The sequence below is a fragment of the Oncorhynchus gorbuscha genome, linkage group LG13, assembly GCF_021184085.1.
Source record: "Oncorhynchus gorbuscha isolate QuinsamMale2020 ecotype Even-year linkage group LG13, OgorEven_v1.0, whole genome shotgun sequence".
In the NCBI taxonomy this organism is placed as follows: domain Eukaryota; kingdom Metazoa; phylum Chordata; class Actinopteri; order Salmoniformes; family Salmonidae; genus Oncorhynchus; species Oncorhynchus gorbuscha.
This window is the reverse complement of record NC_060185.1, coordinates 79,348,981-79,368,857: the sequence shown is the minus strand read 5'-3', so window position 1 is coordinate 79,368,857 and position 19,877 is coordinate 79,348,981. Positions and strand designations below refer to the sequence as shown.

The 19,877-nt window shown below is 45.6% G+C and overlaps 1 protein-coding gene across 1 annotated transcript in view; it reads left to right on the top strand.

Annotated features, from left to right (window-relative positions):
* The window catches only part of diaph2 (diaphanous-related formin 2), a 732,655-nt gene that overhangs the window by 420,121 nt on the left and 292,657 nt on the right, over window positions 1–19,877 (top strand). Inside the window, 2 exon segments of the mRNA XM_046295877.1 lie at window positions 15,162–15,263; window positions 17,338–17,577. Of these exon segments, the coding sequence (XP_046151833.1) occupies window positions 15,162–15,263; window positions 17,338–17,577 (342 nt within the window).

The following is a 19,877-nucleotide window of genomic DNA, read 5'->3' as shown; positions in this document are numbered from 1 at the left end:
CCCCCCCCCCTTTGAAGAGGGGGGATGACCACAGCTGCTTTCCAATCTTTGGGAATCTCAGATGACACGAGAGGTTGAACAGTCTAGTAATAGGGGTGGCAACAATTTCGGCAGATTATTTTAGAAATAAAGGGTCCAGATTGTCTAGCCCGGCTGATTTTGCAGCTCTTTCAGAACATCAGCTGACTGGATTTGGGAGAAGGAGAAATGGGGAAGGTTTGGGCGAGTTGCTGTGGGGGGTGCAATGCTGTTAACAGGGGTAGGAGTAGCCAGGTGGAAAGCATGGCCAGCCGTAGAAAAATGCTTATTGAAATTCTCAATGGTGGATTTATCAGTGGTGACAGTGTTTCCTAACTTCAGTGCAGTGTGCAACTGGGAGGAGGTGTTCTTATTCTCCATGGACTTTACAGTGTCCCAGAATTTTTTGAGTTAGTGTTGCAGGAAGCAAATTTCTCCTTGAAAATGCTAGCCTTGGCTTTTCTAACTGCCTGTGTATAATGGTTTGTAGCTTCCCTGAACAGCTGCATATCACGGGGGCTGTTCAATGCTAATGCAGAACGCCATAGGATGTTTTTTGTGTTGGTTAAGGGCAGTCAGGTCTGGGGAGAACCAAGGGCTATATCTGTTCCTGGTTCTACATTTCTTGAATGGGGCATGCTTATTTAAGATGGTTAGGAAGGCATTTAAAAAAAATACCCAGTCCTCTACTGACGGGATGAGATCAATATCCTTCCAGGTCGATTAGAAAGGCCTGCTCGCTGAAGTGTTTCAGGGAGCGTTTGACAGTGATGAGTGGAGGTCGTTTGACCGCTGACCCATTACGGATGCAGGCAATGAGGCAGTGATAGCTGAGATCTTGTTTGAAGACAGCAGAGGTGTATTTTATCGGGCAAGTTGGTTAGGATGATATCTATGAGGGTGCCCATGTTTACAGCTTTGGGGTGGTACCTGGTAGGTTCATTGATAATTTGTGTGAAATTGAGGGCATCAAGCTTAGATTGTAGGATGACTGGGGTGTTAAGCATGTTCCAGTTTAGGTCGCCCAGCAGCACGAGCCCTGAAGATAGATGGGGGGCAATCAGTTCAATGGTGAGAGACTTGTTTTTAGAGAGGTGAATTTTAGACTTGTTTTAGACTTGTTTTTAGAGAAGTGAATTTTTAAAAGTAGAAGTTAAAATTGTTTGGGTACAGACCTGGATAGTAGGACAGAACTCTGCTGGCTATCTTTGCAGTAGATTGCAACACCACCCCCTTTGGCAGTTCTATCTATTTCAGAATTTTTGGTGGTCTTCCTAAGCTATGATTCAGACACAGCTAGAACATCCGGGTTGGCAGAGTGTGCTAAAGCATGGAAAAAAGAATGGTTGTGTAGCAGAACAGAATGGTTGTGTCGCAGAACAGAACGTTGTGTAGCAAAATATAATTGTTGTGTAGTGGAATATAATGATTTTATACTACAATTTAATGGTTTTGTGGTTTTGTAGTAGAAAATAATGGTTGTGTACTAGAATAGAATGGTTGTGTACTAGAATAGAATGGTTTTGTTGTAGAATAGAATGGTTTTGTTGTAGAATACAATGGTTTTGTGGTTTTGTACTATAATATAATGGTTGTGTACTAGAATATAATGGTTGTGTACTAGAATATAATGGTTGTGTACTAGAATATAATGGTTGTGTACTAGAATAGAATGGTTGTGTAGTAGAATAAAATGGTTGTGTAGTAGACATAATGTTTGTGTACGAGAATAGAATGGTTTTGTACTAGAATAGAATGGTTGTGTAGTAGAATAGAATGGTTGTGTAGTAGAATAAAATGGTTGTGTAGTAGACATAATGTTTGTGTACGAGAATAGAATGGTTTTGTACTAGAATAGAATGGTTGTGGACTATAATCAAATGTTTGTGTACTAGAATCTAATGGTTGAATACTAGAATAGAATGGTGGTGTACTAGAATAGAATGGTCGTGTGCTAGAATAGAATGGTTGTGTACTAGCATTGAACAGATGGTTGCAGTTTTCTCTGTTTATACTGTTTCAATTTGACAGTTAGATATGTCCTCTAAATTGCTGTAATGTACCTTATCCATGCTGTTTTGCAACACACACACACACATACTGGAACTTCTCCCATCCCACAACCAATCTGCGTCTCACCTCTCCCTCCACAGCAACAACTGTTCCAGCTGGGGCCTGGTGATTTTTGATTGGCTCAGCCCAAGCCGGGGCTTTTGTTTTGGCCCTTGCTTGTTATTATTATGTATCTTGTTTGTCAATCACCCAGCAGCCATCGCCTGCCTGCCATTTCTAAACATGGCTCTCATCCATATGCATGGGCCCCTCATTACCTGGACTTGCCTTGCTCCTTGGCGGCAGAGCTGCAGGGCCTCCGCAGATGCAGCCGTGCCAACCTTTGTTCCTCCAGGACTAACAACAACAGGTGACTGGAGCAAGCCTTCCGTATTGTTCCCCGGCTTGGCCATCATTTGCATGGTGTAAAGTGAAAATGTGGGACAGGACGATAAGTATGGCCATGCATCGGGCCCATTGGATTACCGCTTAAGCAGGAAAAGCTGTAAAAAGCCGGTTCCCCCCTCGAGCTTAATTGAAGCCTTATTTTGGCACGCAGTACCATATCCCCATTTTCCTGCATCAAATGCTAATTCAACAATGAAATGCGAAATACATTATGCTGATCAAGGAGGATGGAAGGAAAACAAAACACAAAGGGACTGGATGGAAGGTTGAAGTGGTGGGGAGGCTGGGCTGCTTCAACAGGGATGATGGAGAAGGTTAAAGTGGTGGGGAGGTTGGGCTGCTTCAACAGGGATGATGGATTAGGATAAAGTGGTGGGGAGGCTGGGCTGCTTCAACAACCAGGGCTGTGACTAGGGTTATAACCAGGGCTGTGACCAGGGCTGTGACTAGGGTTGTGTCCAGGGCTGTGACTAGGGTTGTGTCCAGGGCTGTGACTAGGGTTGTAACCAGGACTGTAACCAGGGTTGTGACCAGGACTGTAACCAGGGCTGTGACCAGGACTGTAACCAGGGATGTGACCAGGACTGTAACCAGGGCTGTGACCAGGACTGTAACCAGGGATGTAACCAGGACAGTAACCAGGGCTGTGACCAGGACTGTAACCAAGGCTGTGACCAGGACAGTAACCAGGGCTGTGACCAGGACAGTAACCAGGGCTGTGACCAGGACAGGAACCAGGGCTGTGACCAGGACTGGAACCAAGGCTGTGACCAGGACTGGAACCAGGGCTGTGACCAGAGCTCAGGTACAGTGCTTCGTGTCCCTTTGTGTTCTAGTTGAAATGTTGCTCTGGAAAACACGGGCACTTGGGCAAGGGCACACACGCACCACAGACGCACCACAGACACACACACACCACAGACACACACGCACCACAGACACACACACGCACCACAGACACACACACACACACACATTGGTGCATACTCCGTCGTGGGTCAGCGCTGCATTGTATAATGGACAGCTACATTAGCTAGAGTTTATGCAGTAGACCCATTCAGACACACATAAAGCTGTATGAATCAGAACTTAGTGTTTTCTTCTTGGAGCTAAACTTTCTTTATCTCAGTGACAGATGGCAGATGAATCTGGGAGAAACATATTCAGATGGCACATTATTCTCCAGACAAACTCATATCATTTCAGTCCGGAATAATAGCGTTCTTCAATTGAGTTTATTTGATTAAGTAATGGTCATATCAACCTTCAATACTGTGTTAAGATCTATCAAAGTGAAATAATTGTATTGCCACAGTGACACAGGTAATGTGTTTCATTTCAATCCTCTCTGGAGAAGTGGAGATGTCACCTATGTGAAAGCCTCACCTTCTTGTGAGCTTCAGACATAGATTATGTACACTTTAACAAGGTTCTACTGTCTGTCACCTTTGTAATGACTAACTATGACAGATTGGTCACTTTGAGGGAGCCAGATCCATGGAGCCAGATGGGATCTGAGGGGGTGATGGGGGCATGAGCTGTGGGGGAGACGGGGTTGAGAGATGGGGGCATAGCCTGTGGGGGAGATGGGGGCATGAGCTGTGGGGCTAACAGCGAGGGAGACGTGACCTGTCTGGCTAACAGTGAGGAGAGACATGGGGGTATGACCTTTGGGGCTAACAGTTAGGGGGATGTGACCTGTGGGGCTAACAGCAAGGGGGGACATGGGGGTATGACCTGTGGGGCTAACAGCTAGGGGGACATGGGGGTATTGCCTGTGGGGCTAACAGCAAGGGGGGATGACCTATGGGGGAGACTGGGGGTAAATGGAGGAATAACCTGTAACAGAGATGGTGGAGATGGGGGCATGACCTGTGGGGCTAACAACGATGGGGGAGATGGGGGCATGATCTGTGTGGCTAACAGTGATGGGGGAGATGGGGGCATGATCTGTGTGGCTAACAGTGATGGGGGCATGATCTGTGGGGGAGATGTGGGCATGACCTGTGAGGCTAACAGCGATGTGGGAGATGGGGGCATGATCTGTGGGGCTAACAGCGATGGGGGAGATGGGGGCATGACCTGTGTGGCTAACAGCGATGGGGGAGATGGGGGCATGATCTGTGGGGCTAACAGCGATGGGGGAGATGGGGGCATGATCTGTGGGGGAGATGTGGGCATGACCTGTAAGGCTAACAGCGATGTGGGAGATGGGGGCATGATCTGTGGGGCTAACAGCGATGGGGGAGATGGGGGCATGATCTGTGGGGCTAACAGCGATGATGGGGAGATGGGGGCATGATCTGTGGGGGAGATGTGGGCATGACCTGTGGGCTAACAGCGATGGGGGAGATGGGGGCATGATCTGTGGGGCTAACAGCGATGGGGGAGATGGGGGCATGATCTGACCTGGGGGAGATGTGGGCATGACCTGTGAGGCTAACAGCGATGGGGGAGATGGGGGCATGATCTATGGGGCTAACAGCGATGGGGGAGATGGGGGCATGATCTGTGGGGAGATGTGGGCATGACCTGTGAGCCTAACAGCGATGGGGGAGATGAGGGCATGATCTGTGGGGCTAACAGCGATGGGGGAGATGGGGGCATGATCTGTGGGGCTAACAGCGATGGGGGAGATGGGGGCATTATCTGTGGGGCTAACAGCGATGGGGGCATGACCTGTGGGGCTAACAGCGATGATGGGGGAGATGGGGGCATGATCTGTGGGGCTAACAGCGATGGGGGAGATGGGGGCATGATCTGTGGGGCTAACAGCGATGGGGGAGATGGGGGCATGATCTGTGGGGCTAACAGCGATGGGGGAGATGGGGGCATGATCTGTGGGGCTAACAGCGATGGGGGAGATGGGGGCATGATCTGTGGGGCTAACAGCGATGGGGGAGATGGGGGCATGATCTGTGGGGCTAACAGCGATGGGGGAGATGGGGGCATTATCTGTGGGGCTAACAGCGATGGGGGAGATGAGGGCATGATCTGTGGGGCTAACAGCGATGGGGGAGATGGGGGCATGATCTGTGGGGCTAACAGCGATGGGGGAGATGGGGGCATGATCTGTGGGGCTAACAGCGATGGGGGAGATGGGGGCATGATCTGTGGGGCTAACAGCGATGGGGGAGATGGGGGCATGATCTGTGGGGCTAACAGCGATGGGGGCATGATCTGTGGGGCTAACAGCGATGGGGAGATGGGGGAGATGGGGGCATGATCTGTGGGGCTAACAGCGATGGGGGAGATGGGGGCATGATCTGTGGGGCTAACAGCGATGGGGGAGATGGGGGCATTATCTGTGGGGCTAACAGCGATGGGGGAGATGAGGGCATGATCTGTGGGGCTAACAGCGATGGGGGAGATGGGGGCATGACCTGTGGGGCTAACAGCGATGGGGGAGATGGGGGCATGATCTGTGGGGCTAACAGCGATGGGGGCATGATCTGTGTGGCTAACAGTGATGGGGGAGATGGGGGCATGATCTGTGTGGCTAACAGTGATGGGGGAGATGGGGGCATGATCTGTGTGGCTAACAGTGATGGGGGAGATGGGGGCATGATCTGTGGGGCTAACAGCGATGGGGGCATGATCTGTGTGGCTAACAGTGATGGGGGAGATGGGGGCATGATCTGTGTGGCTAACAGTGATGGGGGAGATGGGGGCATGATCTGTGTGGCTAACAGTGATGGGGGAGATGGGGGCATGATCTGATCTGTGTGGCTAACAGTGATGGGGGAGATGGGGGCATGATCTGTGTGGCTAACAGTGATGGGGGAGATGGGGGCATGATCTGTGTGGCTAACAGTGATGGGGGAGATGGGGGCATGATCTGTGGGGCTAACATCGATGGGGGCATGATCTGTGTGGCTAACAGTGATGGGGGAGATGGGGGCATGATCTGTGTGGCTAACAGTGATGGGGGAGATGGGGGCATGATCTGTGTGGCTAACAGTGATGGGGAGATGGGGGCATGATCTGTGTGGCTAACAGTGATGGGGGAGATGGGGGCATGATCTGTGTGGCTAACAGTGATGGGGGAGATGGGGGCATGATCTGTGTGGCTAACAGTGATGGGGGAGATGGGGGCATGATCTGTGTGGCTAACAGTGATGGGGGGAGATGGGGGCATGATCTGTGGGGCTAACAGCGATGGGGGCATGATCAAATCAAATGTATTTATATAGCCCTCCGTACATCAGCTGATATCTCAAAGTGCTGTACAGAAACCCAGCCTAAAACCCCAAACAGCAAGCAATGCAGGTGTAGAAGCACGGTGGCTAGGAAAAACTCCCAAGAAAGGCTCAAACCTAGGAAGAAACCTAGAGAGGAACCAGGCTATGTGGGGTGGCCAGTCCTCTTCTGGCTGTGCTGGGTGGAGATTATAACAGAACATGGCCAAGATGTTCAAATGTTCATAAATGACCAGCATGGTCGAATAATAATAAGGCAGAAACGTTGAAACTGGAGCAGCAGCACGGCCAGGTGGACTGGGGACAGCAAGGAGGAGTCATGTCAGGTAGTCCTGGGGCATGGTCCTAGGGCTCAGGTCCTCCGAGAGAGAGAAAGAAAGAGAGAAGGAGAGAATTAGAGAACGCACACTTAGATTCACACAGGACACCGAATAGGACAGGAGAAGTACTCCAGATATAACAAGCTGACCCTATCCCCCCGACACATAAACTACTACAGCATAAATACTGGAGGCTGAGACAGGAGGGGTCAGGAGACACTGGCCCCATCCGAGGACACCCCGGACAGGGCCAAACAGGTAGGGGGGAGTCATGATCTGTGAGGCTAACAGTTATGGGGGAGATGGGCTCAGACTAAGGATTCAGGAGTTACAGACAACACACAATTAAGATACATACTGTACGTACACATGCAGATATATCCATGCACGTACAGTGGGGCAACAAAGTATTTAGTCAGCCACCAATTGTGCAAGTTCTCCCACTTAAAAAGATGAGGCCTGTAATTTTCATCATAGGTACACTTCAACTATGACAGACAAAATGAGAAAAAAAATCCATAAAATCACACTGTAGGATTTTTATGAATGTATTTACAAATTATGGTGGAAAATAAGTATTTGGTCACCTACAAAACAAGCACGATTTCTGGCTCTCACAGACCTGTAACTTCTTCTTTAAGAGGCTCCTCTGTCCTCCACTCGTTACCTGTATTAATGGCACCTGTTTGAACTTGTTATCAGTATAGAAGACACCTATCCACAACCTCAAACAGTCACACTCCAAACTCCACTAGGGCCAAGACCAAAGAGCTGTCAAAGGACACCAGAAACAAAATTGTAGACCTGCACCAGACTGGGAAGACTGAATCTGCAATAGGTATGCAGCTTGGTTTGAAGAAATCAACTGTGGGAGCAATTATTAGGAAATGGAAGACATACAAGACCACTGATAATCTCCCTCGATCTGGGGCTCCACGCAAGATCTCACCCTGTGGGGTCAAAATGATCACAAAGGTGAGCAAAAATCCCAGAACCACACGGGGGGACCTAGTGAATGACCTGCAGAGAGCTGGGACCAAAGTAACAAAGCCTACCATCAGTAACACACTATGCCGCCAGGGACTCATATCCTGCAGTGCCAGACGTGTCCCCCTGCTTAAGCCAGTACATATCCAGGCCCGTCTGAAGTTTGCTAGAGAGCGTTTGGATGATCCAGAAGAAGATTGTGAGAATGTCATATGGTCAGATTAAACCAAAATATAACTTTTTGGTAAAAACTCAACTCGTCGTGTTTGGAGGACAAAGAATGCTGAGTTGCATCCAAAGAACACCATACCTACTGTGAAGCATGGGGGTGGAAACATCATGCTTTGGGGCTGTTTTTCTGCAAAGGGACCAGGACGACTGATCTGTGTAAAGTAAATAATTAATGGGGCCATGTATCATGAGATTTTGAGTGAAAACCTCCTTCCATCAGCAAGGGCATTGAAGATTAAACTTGTCTGGGTCTTTCAGCATGACAATGATCCCAAACACCCTGCCCGGGCAACAAAGGAGTGGCTTCGTAAGAAGCATTTCAAGGTCCTGGAGTGGCCTAGCCAGTCTCCAGATCTCAACCCCATAGAAAATCTTTGGAGGGAGTTGAAAGTCCGTGTTGCCCAGCAACAGCCCCAAAACATCACTGTTCTAGAGGAGATCTGCATGGAGGAATGGGCCAAAATACCAGCAACAGTGTGTGAAACCCTTGTGAAAACGTTTGACCTCTGTCATTGCCAACAAAGGGTATATAACAAAGTATTGAGATAAACTTTTGTTATTGACCAAATACTTATTTTCTACCATAATTTGCAAATAAATTAATACAAAATCATACAATGTGATTTTATGGATTTGTTTTCTTCTTTCTTCTAATAAGATGAACATTACAGGCCTCTCATCTTTTTAAGTGGGAGAACTTGCACAATTGGTGGCTGACTAAATACTTTTTTGCCCGACTGTACATGCATACAAGTACACACACACACACACACACACACACACACACACACACACACACACACACACACACACACACACACACACACACACACACACACACACACACACACACACACACACACACACACACACACACACACACACACACACACACACACACACACACACACACACACACAGTATCCTAAAGAGTTGTACAGTATTTCCACTTACTCAGAGAGTTGCTGCACAGTGCAACGGTAATGTCTATGAGATCCCTCGATTCCTCTTCACTAACTCCGTGGTTAACGTAACTGTTCAGGTGTGCCCACACTTCAGAATCCTCCACATGTATTTTGAAAAGGCAAACGTAATGTCACGCCAATGACTTTGGAATCTGTCACCCTTGTTCTCCAAATAGCAACCCTCAGTGAGAATCTGAGGTGTTTGTTGGCTTTGGAGTAAGGATCCTGGATTAGGTCTGAGTGATTTACTTTAGATTAGCCGGATGCCACCAGTTCAGTCTACAAAACTTGTCAACATTTCTGCTTGTAAAGTAAAGAATAACACAGAAAGAATGTGAAAAGTACGTATGCCTTCTGTTGGTGCTGATGTTAGTTTTGGATTGACAATTTGCAGACTGGCAAAATATGCTCTGCAAATACTGTAGCTGATTGTTGAAATATATGTTTAGGGAATATCTGAATCCATGACCATGGGATTTCTGCCACCTGTTTTAGCTGATGTACTTTGTAAGTGTCGATAGCGGAGAAAGTGCATCTTTATTTACATTTGAAGGGTTTTATTGTTTAGTCAGGAGACAGACAGATGAAATTGAATGAGAACATATTTGTACACACTGGCTTAATTCCTCAATAATGAGATAGTCTACTGTCATTCAACTGGTCTGTTAGGATGTGATGTGGAAGGCATGTGAAGTGACTCCATTTCTAATAGGCATACTACATTTGTCACGACGTGCCTCCTGGTAAAAAAAATAATAATAATTGATCATTATGTTTTTTGTCTATTACTGGTATATTCAATCATACCAAACATACCAAACATTTTTTCAGCACCTCATTTGCATACTAGATATACAAGACACATTGGGAGATTCATCTCATTCCATTATTCTTCCATAACCTGTTTTGAAAGTTACCTGCAATTAGCTCCCCTAAAACTACATCAAACCATCACTTTTCCCACCTTTAAAGCATTGGAACTCTGAAACTCATAAAATATATAATTGGAAAAGCTCATGATTCAAATGAAAACGGATGTGGATACCTCTCCAGAATGGCTCTTGTTTGACTGCTCTTCAGTATCAAAATCTAACAGAGGCCTTTCAGCCGTTCAATGCGACTCTCTGTGGTACCGCAGTGGTAAGACGTCAGTCTGACAAAAGCCACGTGCTCTGTCTGACGCTTCGCCAAAATCTGTCGGGGGAAAAAAATATTAAAATGTGAAAATTGCATCTGTCAAACAGATCGAAAACATCATCTTGCGGTCTTTGAATTCGAGGGAAAAAATCTCAAATGTTTTGGTTGTCAGTCTCCAGCCAGATCGGTAGAGGAAAACAGGGAGTTCTTACCCACTGTATACATCTGTTGAGATTCCCCCTGAATCCTTTGATTCTAAAAAGTGTATTGCTCGGAGAACATTTTGTATCGATTGTGCTGTTCCTGTGACTATCATTTGAGATTTGTTGATCTTCTCTTCAACTTCACTGTTGGGAATGTTCGCTGCCTGAAGAGAGAATCACAGGAGCCTGCAACATGAAAAGTTTAGTATTATAGAAAGGGAACAGTGGAGGCCATAGAAAGGGATCAGTGGAGGCCATAGAAGGGGACAAGTGGAGGCCATAGAAGGGGACAAGTGGAGACCATAGAAGGGGACAAGTGGAGGCCATAGAAAGGGACAAGTGGAGGCCATAGAAATGGACCAGTGGAGGCCATAGAAATGGACCAGTGGAGGCCATAGAAATGGACCAGTGGAGGCCATAGAAATGGACCAGTGGAGGCCATAGAAATGGACCAGTGGAGGCCATAGAAATGGACCAGTGGAGGACATAGAAATGGACCAGTGGAGGCCATAGAAATGGACCAGTGGAGGCCATAGAAATGGACCAGTGGAGGCCATAGAAATGGACCAGTGGAGGCCATAGAAATGGACCAGTGGAGGCCATAGAAATGGAACAGTGGAGGCCATAGAAATGGAACAGTGGAGGCCATAGAAATGGAACAGTGGAGGCCATAGAAATGGAACAGTGGAGGCCATAGAAATGGAACAGTGGAGGCCATAGAAATGGAACAGTGGAGGCCATAGAAATGGAACAGTGGAGGCCATAGAAATGGAACAGTGGAGGCCATAGAAATGGAACAGTGGAGGCCATAGAAATGGAACAGTGGAGGCCATAGAAATGGAACAGTGGAGGCCATAGAAATGGAACAGTGGAGGCCATAGAAAGGGAACAGTGGAGGCCATTGAAAGGGAACAGTGGAGGCCATTGAAAGGGACCAGTGGAGGCCATTGAAAGGGACCAGTGGAGGCCATTGAAAGGGACCAGTGGAGGCCATTGAAAGGGACCAGTGGAGGCCATAGAAAGGGACCAGTGGAGGCCATAGAAAGGGACCAGTGGAGGCCATAGAAAGGGACCAGTGGAGGCCATAGAAAGGAAACAGTGGAGGCCATAGAAAGGGTACAGTGGATAAATTGACCTGTGTACCCAGTGTGTCTACTTATTCTTCCAATCAGAAAAGTAAGTACTATTGACATGCCAAACAGTGTGTTATCGTCCACCTGTATGCTTTGTACGCTCTAAAGAAGCACATGATAGATTACAAAGAGAAACAAGACATGCCATCATATTAAATATTTTTTTCCGCAATATCACTTCTATATGTTTTTTAATTGGAGTATCAATGCTGGGAGACGGTTTCTCTACAGTTGTTCCTGTCCTATACAATACTATTCAATACAGTATTTTCTTCCTACTCAAGAAAGACCATTAGTTTCCATGCTCATTCAAATCAAAGTGTATTTGTCACGTGCGCCGAACACAATGCTTACTTACAGGCTCTAACCAATAGTGCAAAAAAAGTATTAGGTGAACAATGGGTAAGTAAAGAAATAAAACAACAGTAAAAAGACGGGCTATATATAGTAGAGGAGGCTATATACAGTATAGGAGGTTACATACAGACACAGGTTAGTCAGGCTGATTGAGGTAGTATGTACATGTACATATGGTTAAAGTGACTATGCATATGTGATGAACAGAGAGTAGCTTTAGTGTAAAAGAGGGGGTGGCGGGAAACAATGCAGATAGCCCGGTTAGCCAATGTGCATTGGGCTTTGAGCAGTACAGAAAGTTACACACTATTTGTTGCTCTGTCTTGACGTCATTAGGGATTTCATTAGGGATTTCCAGGAGCCCAAATGAGAGTTTGGTGACTGTAACAGCCCTCCAATAATCTCCCCCAGATGCCGAGTGTGTCTGTATGTGTGTCTGTCTGGAGGCCTGCCGGGAAGGGTCTGGCATAGCCTCATCTAGCACCGCTTTTGACAGAACTACACATATGGCGACGCCTTTGTGTCAATTACCTGTCTATGGGGGCTGCTGATAATTAACTAGATGACAGACAAATGAAATAACAATTACACTGAGAAATTCCATCTCCAATTCAAACTCTTTACCTCAACCTAGCAGCTTCAGTCGGTGAAGAAAGTCTTGGAGACAACATCGGAAACGGTCGCAGACAAGGCCACAACACACTTTCATTTCTGTCTCTTCTTAACGAGCTGCGGCAGAGGAAAACAACACCAATAATCAGATTCTGGGAGCATTAGTGATGATGACTGCTGAGGCTGAATGGTTTCGCTGCTGTGTTATTGCATTTCGTTCTGAATCAACGATACGTCGTTGAGGAGGACTTTGTTCTTCAACCCAGGGTAAAGTTCCTCAGACTTCACGTGGCGGTGGATCTTTGCTGCTCCGTTGTGGTCCTGTTTCTGCGAGGCCCTTAAAGCTCTCCAAAACCTGTACCATGGGAAGACAATAAAGTCGAGTGGCAGTTTGAATTTCCAGATTTCATTTATTTCCTCTACACACGTCGCGTAATGTTTCCGTAATCTTCTCTTGAATTGGGTTGAAGCATTTTGGAGGATTCTTGATCAGGTTATTTTCTGGTTTGCACTTTCAAAATAACTGGGTTAATAATAGTGTTTTTCACAATAAGATGTGGGTTATAAACTGTGACCAAGCTTGTGCTTGCATTTGCTTTCTTTTTCGCTGCAAGGTGGTTGACGTCGGTTATCCAAATCATTTTTTAAATAATTATCTATCAAATATGCCATTTTCCTGAAAGACAATAATTGACTTCTATAATGTCTAATAAGCAGTAAGGAAGCAGTAAGGAAGCAGTGATCAGCAGCTGCACTACAGAGATGAACACATTGGAGTGACTGTTCAATAATCAATAAGGGTTTCTGCCTGAAAGGTCAAGAGCAAATAATTACCTGTCTCTATTTTTGTCTGGAAAGTACCAAATGGCACTCTATTCCGTATATTGTGCACTACTTTTAACAAGGGCTCAAAGGGCAATTTGGGACGCATCCTAGGTGTTTATAATGCACCCCAACCCCGGAACAATTAAAGAAAACATATTGTTAGTGAGATCTTTGGAATAACACTGACACCGTTGGAAGCCCCATCATTAGTACACATCACCATACACTTTTGGGGGGGAATGTCATGTCCATTCAATGTGCTGTTTCCCAATTGATGTACACTATGATCAACAGCCTTCATTATTGAATTATAATGAGGCTACATAACTGGGCCACACTTCTTTTCTATAATTGGGAGAACATTCAGTGGCTAATATAGAAGCAACACACATTTTAATATAACTGTTGCAGACCACACTAGAACTGACAAACTCCACACTATTTATTTCCAACTTGGTTGGTTTCTAGACTTTTGAATCCATGGGGGAAGGGGAGAGATGTCATCATTAGTGGACAGTAGAGCCAGGCCAGTGACGGCTCATGGCTGTTCCGTTCCAGGGCAGTGGTCAGTGTGTGTGTGTCCTGGCCTGGTCATGTGACAGAGTGCCAGCCTGCTGTCTAAATTAGGGGATCTAATGAGGGCACATCTAATCCCACTCTTTCTCCTCCTCTTTTTGTTCCTCCTCCTCATATTTCTCATCCTCCTCTTTCTCCTCTTTCTCTTCATCTTTCTCCTATTTCTCTTCATCTTTCTCCTCCTCTTTCTCTTCCTTCTCTTCCATCTTTCCGAGAAGTTGAAGAAAGGTAGCTATGCTTCATTGAATTTATTCAACTGACCTTTCCATGCACAATTAACATTTAATGGGAAATTAAGATTTTCTCCTCTTCCTCCTGCTCATCTTCCTCACTGTTTGGACCTGTATGATAATGATAATTGTAAAGCTCGACTTTGGCTTTCTGAAAGTCAAATTCTATTTAAAAACTGAAGTTACTAGGTTAATCTTATTTATAAATGGTAAATTGCCATGTTTTCCAAGGAAGATGATGCAAACCGACAAAGTCTGAATGAAAGTCTCCATTAATCGCCAGCGTTATTACGTGTTTGAACTGTGGTTCGCTGGAGCTCTTACTGAAGTTGTTCCCATTGAGGTAAATAAATGGATACAGCAGCAAGAGCACTAGATTACCTGACCTTTTCCTACTCATCCTCCTACCTGCCACTTCTCCTCTTTGTATTCCCATAGAAACAGTTAGTGTGCTAATTCCAAGATAAATGTAGATATGCAATGTTTGTCTGAACCATGTCTGTTCCCTGCGGTGACGCTTATCTTGAAAGTACTGAATGTATACAAAAATATCTCATAACCATCCACGCTCTGATGTACTGTACTGGTGTTTGTATGGAACCTTGCGATAATGATTCGAGCTTGGTGCTGTGTGGATGTTCCCAGTGCTGTGGGTCTTGATTCTAGCTTGGTTCTGTAGAGTATTTTGTCTCCAAGCTGCCTGAGTGTTCTCTCAGGTGCATTTTGGTGTCCCTGCGGAGGCGAGCAGGGGGCAAACTATACTGACAGGAGCTGTGTGTGTATATGCTTTTTGTGTCCGTAGGTGTCCATGAATCTGTGTCCTTTAAAATGTTTAAATCCTTCTAGACTGTAATGTGATTTTTGGATTCAAATAAAGCATTTAAATGTGTCTCTGTGTGTGTTTACAGAACCTGATAAAGAACCTACCAGAGCAGAAGGAGCTGAGCGCTCTGGCAGAACTGAAGAATGAGTACGAGGACCTATGTGAGCCTGAACAGTTTGGCATTGTGGTGAGTAGGTCTTACAAAATGTACCCTGTTTTACACACACTTACCTACATACCTACAGAGGAAAGGTTTTTCAACTGGTTATTGATAAGGATAGATCCCTCTCTCACTCCCCCTCGCTATCTCTCTCGCTCACCCCCCTCTCTCCCCTTCTCTCACCCTCTCGATATTTCTCTCTCCCCCCCTCTATCTCTTTCCCCACTCTCACTCTCACCCACTCTCTCTTCCCTCGTATTCCAGTGCACCAAACACTACCTACTCTCATAACCACTCCCCTTTCCTCTTTCAATTCTGTTCCTTTTCTTTTTGTCACACAGCAAACCCCCACCCTTTATTTTCTTGCTACTTCACACACCATTATATGTCTAGCTCTTCATTAATGAAGGAGGTTAGTGTAGGGCCAAGACAGTAGGGAGGGGACTAGGAAATTAGGAATAGGACCATTGAGAGAGCAATTGGGGAATAGAAAAGGATGGCCTTGAGGCTTTATGCATTATCAGACCTATTCAATATCTTAAAGAGCAAGAACGTTTCATAACAAGTCCGATATGGCAGCCTGCTCTTTGACTGACAGAAGCCATGATTTTGATAAATAATAAAGTGTGAAACTTGATTTCAATATAGTAGCTTAATTATGTGTCCTTGTGTTGTGAAAGTCACAGTGTCATTCCTGGCAGAAAAAAATTCCATATTCTGGCATAAACCGTCAATATTGCCTAGTGATATAATCATAGCCTTGGGCTTTGGATTCTCTGTAATAAAGTTAGTGCACTCTACTTCATAGTGAAGTCAGAACAGCTCAATGTTACACTACAAGCCACTATAAGTGATTTAGTATGGTTGCCTCAAGCGCTAGCTGTAGTTGATGCTGAGGTTATACTTTAGCCTACAGTTGTATTTTTGCGCTTTCTACAGAGTCATGTAGAAGTGAGTCTAAAGTGACTTTATTGTTTTATCTTACAATTACTTTTTTATACCACATTGATTTATCCAGAGCACATTATCATAGTACATTCCAGAAAACTTTATACATGTATATTTAGCTATATCTTTACATTTTCTTGTCAGTTTTACTCCTCCAGTTCGTTGTCTGAAAGAGATTATTTTCAGTTAACCTAATGGGTTAAAACTAATATGATAACGTTAAATTGGGGTAGACCTGCAAATCAGTTTGTATCCATTCAGTAAAACTGGGTGGTGTCTATGTACCTGTGGCTCTTTGAGGATGTAATGAAGCAAGTTCCCCCATGATATCTGTCGTAGAGCAATCGTGGAAATCCTGCTGATGAGGCTACCTCATCAGGACCACCACGACACACAGAGGCTTCTGAGGGAAATAAGTCACTTTCACCCGTCACTGCCGCTAGAGCCGCCACTCCCTCCAGAGCCGCCGCTCCCGCTAGAGCCGCCGCTCCCGCTAGAGCCGCCGCTCCCGCTAGAGCCGCCGCTCCCGCTAGAGCCGCCACTCCCGCTAGAGCCGCCTCTCCCCCTAGAGCCGCCTCTCTCTCCCCCTAGAGCCGCCTCTCTCTCCCCCTAGAGCCGCCTCTCCCCCTAGAGCCGCCGCTCCCCCTAGAGCCGCCGCTCCCCCTAGAGCCGCCTCTCCCCCTAGAGCCGCCTCTCCCGCTAGAGCCGCCTCTCCCCTAGAGCCGCCTCTCCCCCTAGAGCCGCCTCTCCCCCTAGAGCCGCCGCTCCCCCTAGAGCCGCCGCTCTATATATACTCACAATATGGGGCGGCAGGGTAGCCTAGTGGTTAGAGTGTTGGACTAGTAACCGGAAGGTTGCAAGTTCAAACCCCCGAGCTGGCAAGGTACAAATCTGTTGTTCTGCCCCTGAACAGGCAGTTAACCCACTGTTCCTAGGCCGTCATTGTGGCATGTTGGTGGAAGTTGTCGCACCGGCACATCTCTCAACTGCTGACTATACAGACATTTGCATTAGAGCTCTGCAATGCCACATTGGCCACACATTAAACAACATATAACTTATACATACTTAATTAGGACTTCATCGAGCCTTCATAAACCCTACGTAGGCTCGCTTAACTTTTCAAAACCAAATATTGTCATGTTTGTCCTAGATGAGCTCTGTGAAGCTGCTGCGCTCACGCCTCAACGGAATCCTTTTCAAGCTGACCTTCGAGGAGCAGGTGAACAACATCCGTCCGGACATCATGAATGTGACGTTCGCCTGCGAGGAGGTGAAGAAGAGTGACAGCTTCAGCAAGCTGCTGGAGATGGTGTTGCTGGTGGGCAACTACATGAACGCTGGCTCCCGGAATGCCCAGACATTTGGCTTCAACATCAGCTTCCTCTGCAAGGTAGGTACTGCAAGGGACTGTACGAGTTCATCCTCACCCTTTTCAGATATTCAGCTTTTTTTCCTCTCTCTCTGACTGTCTCTCAATCTCTCTGACTCTCTCCCCTTCTCTCTCTCTGATTGTCTCTCTCTGTATCTCTTGCCCTCCTTCTATCTGTCTCTCTTTCCCTCTCCCTCTTTCTCTCTGTCTCTCTTGCCCTCTCCCTCTTTTTCTCTGTCTCTCTTGCCCTCTCCCTCTTTCTTTCTGTGTCTCTTGCCCTCTCCCTCTTTCTCTCTGTCTCTCTTGCCCTCTCCCTCTTTCTCTCTCTGACTGTCTCTCTCTCTTTAACTGTCTCTCTCTCTCTCTCTGACTGTCTCTCTCTCTCTGACTGTCTCTCTCTCTCTCTCTGACTGTCTCTCTCTCTTTGACCGTCTCTCACTCTCTGACTCTCTCTCTTCTCACTCTGACTGTCTATCTCTTTCTCGCTCTCCCTCTCTCTTTCTCTCAATTCAATTTCAATTCATTTTCAATTTAAGGGCTTTATTGGCATGGGAAACAAATGTTTATATTGCCAAAGCAAGTGAAATAGATAAACAAAATGTAAATACATTAAAACAATATATACAGTAAACATTACACTCACAATAGTTCAAAAATAATAAATAAATTGCATATGTCATATTATGTCTATATGCAGTGCTGTAATGATGTGCAAATAGTTAAAGTACAAAAGGGAAAATAAATAAAACAAATATATACAGGTTGTATTTACAATGGTGTTTGTTCTTCACTTGTTGCCCTTTTATTGTGGCAACATGTCACAGAATTTTGATGCTGTGGTATTTCACCCAATAGATATGGGAGTTGATCAAAATTGGATTTGTTTTCAAATTCTTTGTGCGTCTGTGTAATCTGAGGGAAATACGTGTCTCTAATACGGTGCTGCATTTATCAGGAGGTTAGGAAGTGCAGCTCAGTTTCCACCTCATTTTGTGGGCAGTGTGCACATAGCCTGTCTTCTCTTGAGAGCCAGGTCTGCCTTTGGCTGCCTTTCTCAATACCAAGGCTATGCTCACTGAGCCTGTACATAGACAGCAGAGCCCCGAGACCAGCTTGCTTAGGGGGCACTTCTCCAGGTTAATTTCTCTGTTTGTGATGGCTTTGTTTTAGAAGGTTTGAGAATCACTTCCTTTTAGGTAGTTGTAGAATTGAATGACTCTTTTCTGAATTGGGATAATTAGTAGGTATCGGGCTAATTATGCTCTGCATGCATGCATTTGGTGTTTTACATTTTTTGCAGAATTCTGCATGTGGAGTCTCAATTTTGTGTTTTCCCTATTTTGTGAATTCTTGGTTGGTGAGAAAACCCCAGACCTCACAACCATAAAGGGCAATGGGTTCTATAACTGATACAAGTATTTTTAGCCATATCCTAATTGGTATGTCAAATTTTATGTTCCTTTTGATGGCATAGAAGACACTTGTTGCCTTGTCTCTCAGATCGTTCATAGCTTTGTGGAAGTTACCTGCTCATGTTTGGGCCGAGGTACACTACCGTTCAAATGTTTGGGGTTACTTAGATGTCACTTGTTTTTGAAAGAAAATCACATTATTTTCCATTAAAATAACATCAAATTGATCATATATACAGTGTAGACATTGTTAATGTTTTAAATGACTAGCACAGCTGTTATGTTAGCACAGCTGAAAACGGTTGTACTGATTAAAGAAGCAATAAAACTGCCTAGAAGTTCAGCCTCCCGGAGTCACCTCTTCACTGTTGACGTTGAGACTGGTGTTTTGCGGGTACTATTTATTGAAGTTGCCAGTTGAGGACTTTGGAGACGTCTGTTTCTCAAACTAGACACTAATGTACTTGTCCTCTTGCTCATTTGTGCACCGATGCCTCCCACTTGTCTCTCTATTCTGGTTAGAGCCCGTTTGTGCTGTTCTGTGATGGGAGTAGTACACAGCGTTGTAAGAGATCTTCAGTTTCTTGGCAATTTTTCGCATGGAAGGGTCTTCATTTCTCAGAACAAGAATAGACTCACAAGTTACAGAATAAAGTTATTTTTGTAACTTTATTTCTGGCCATTTTGAGCCAGTAATCGAACTCACAAATGCTGATGCTCCAGATACTCAACTTGTTTAAAGACAGACCGTTTTATTGCTTTTTTAGTCAGAACAACAGATCAAGTTGATGTTATTTTAATGGACAAAAATTGTGCTTTTCTTTCAAAAACAAGGACATTTCTAAGTGACCCCAAGCTTTTGAACAGTAGTGTGCATGTATAGTTTTTTGTGTGCTCTATGGCAACAGT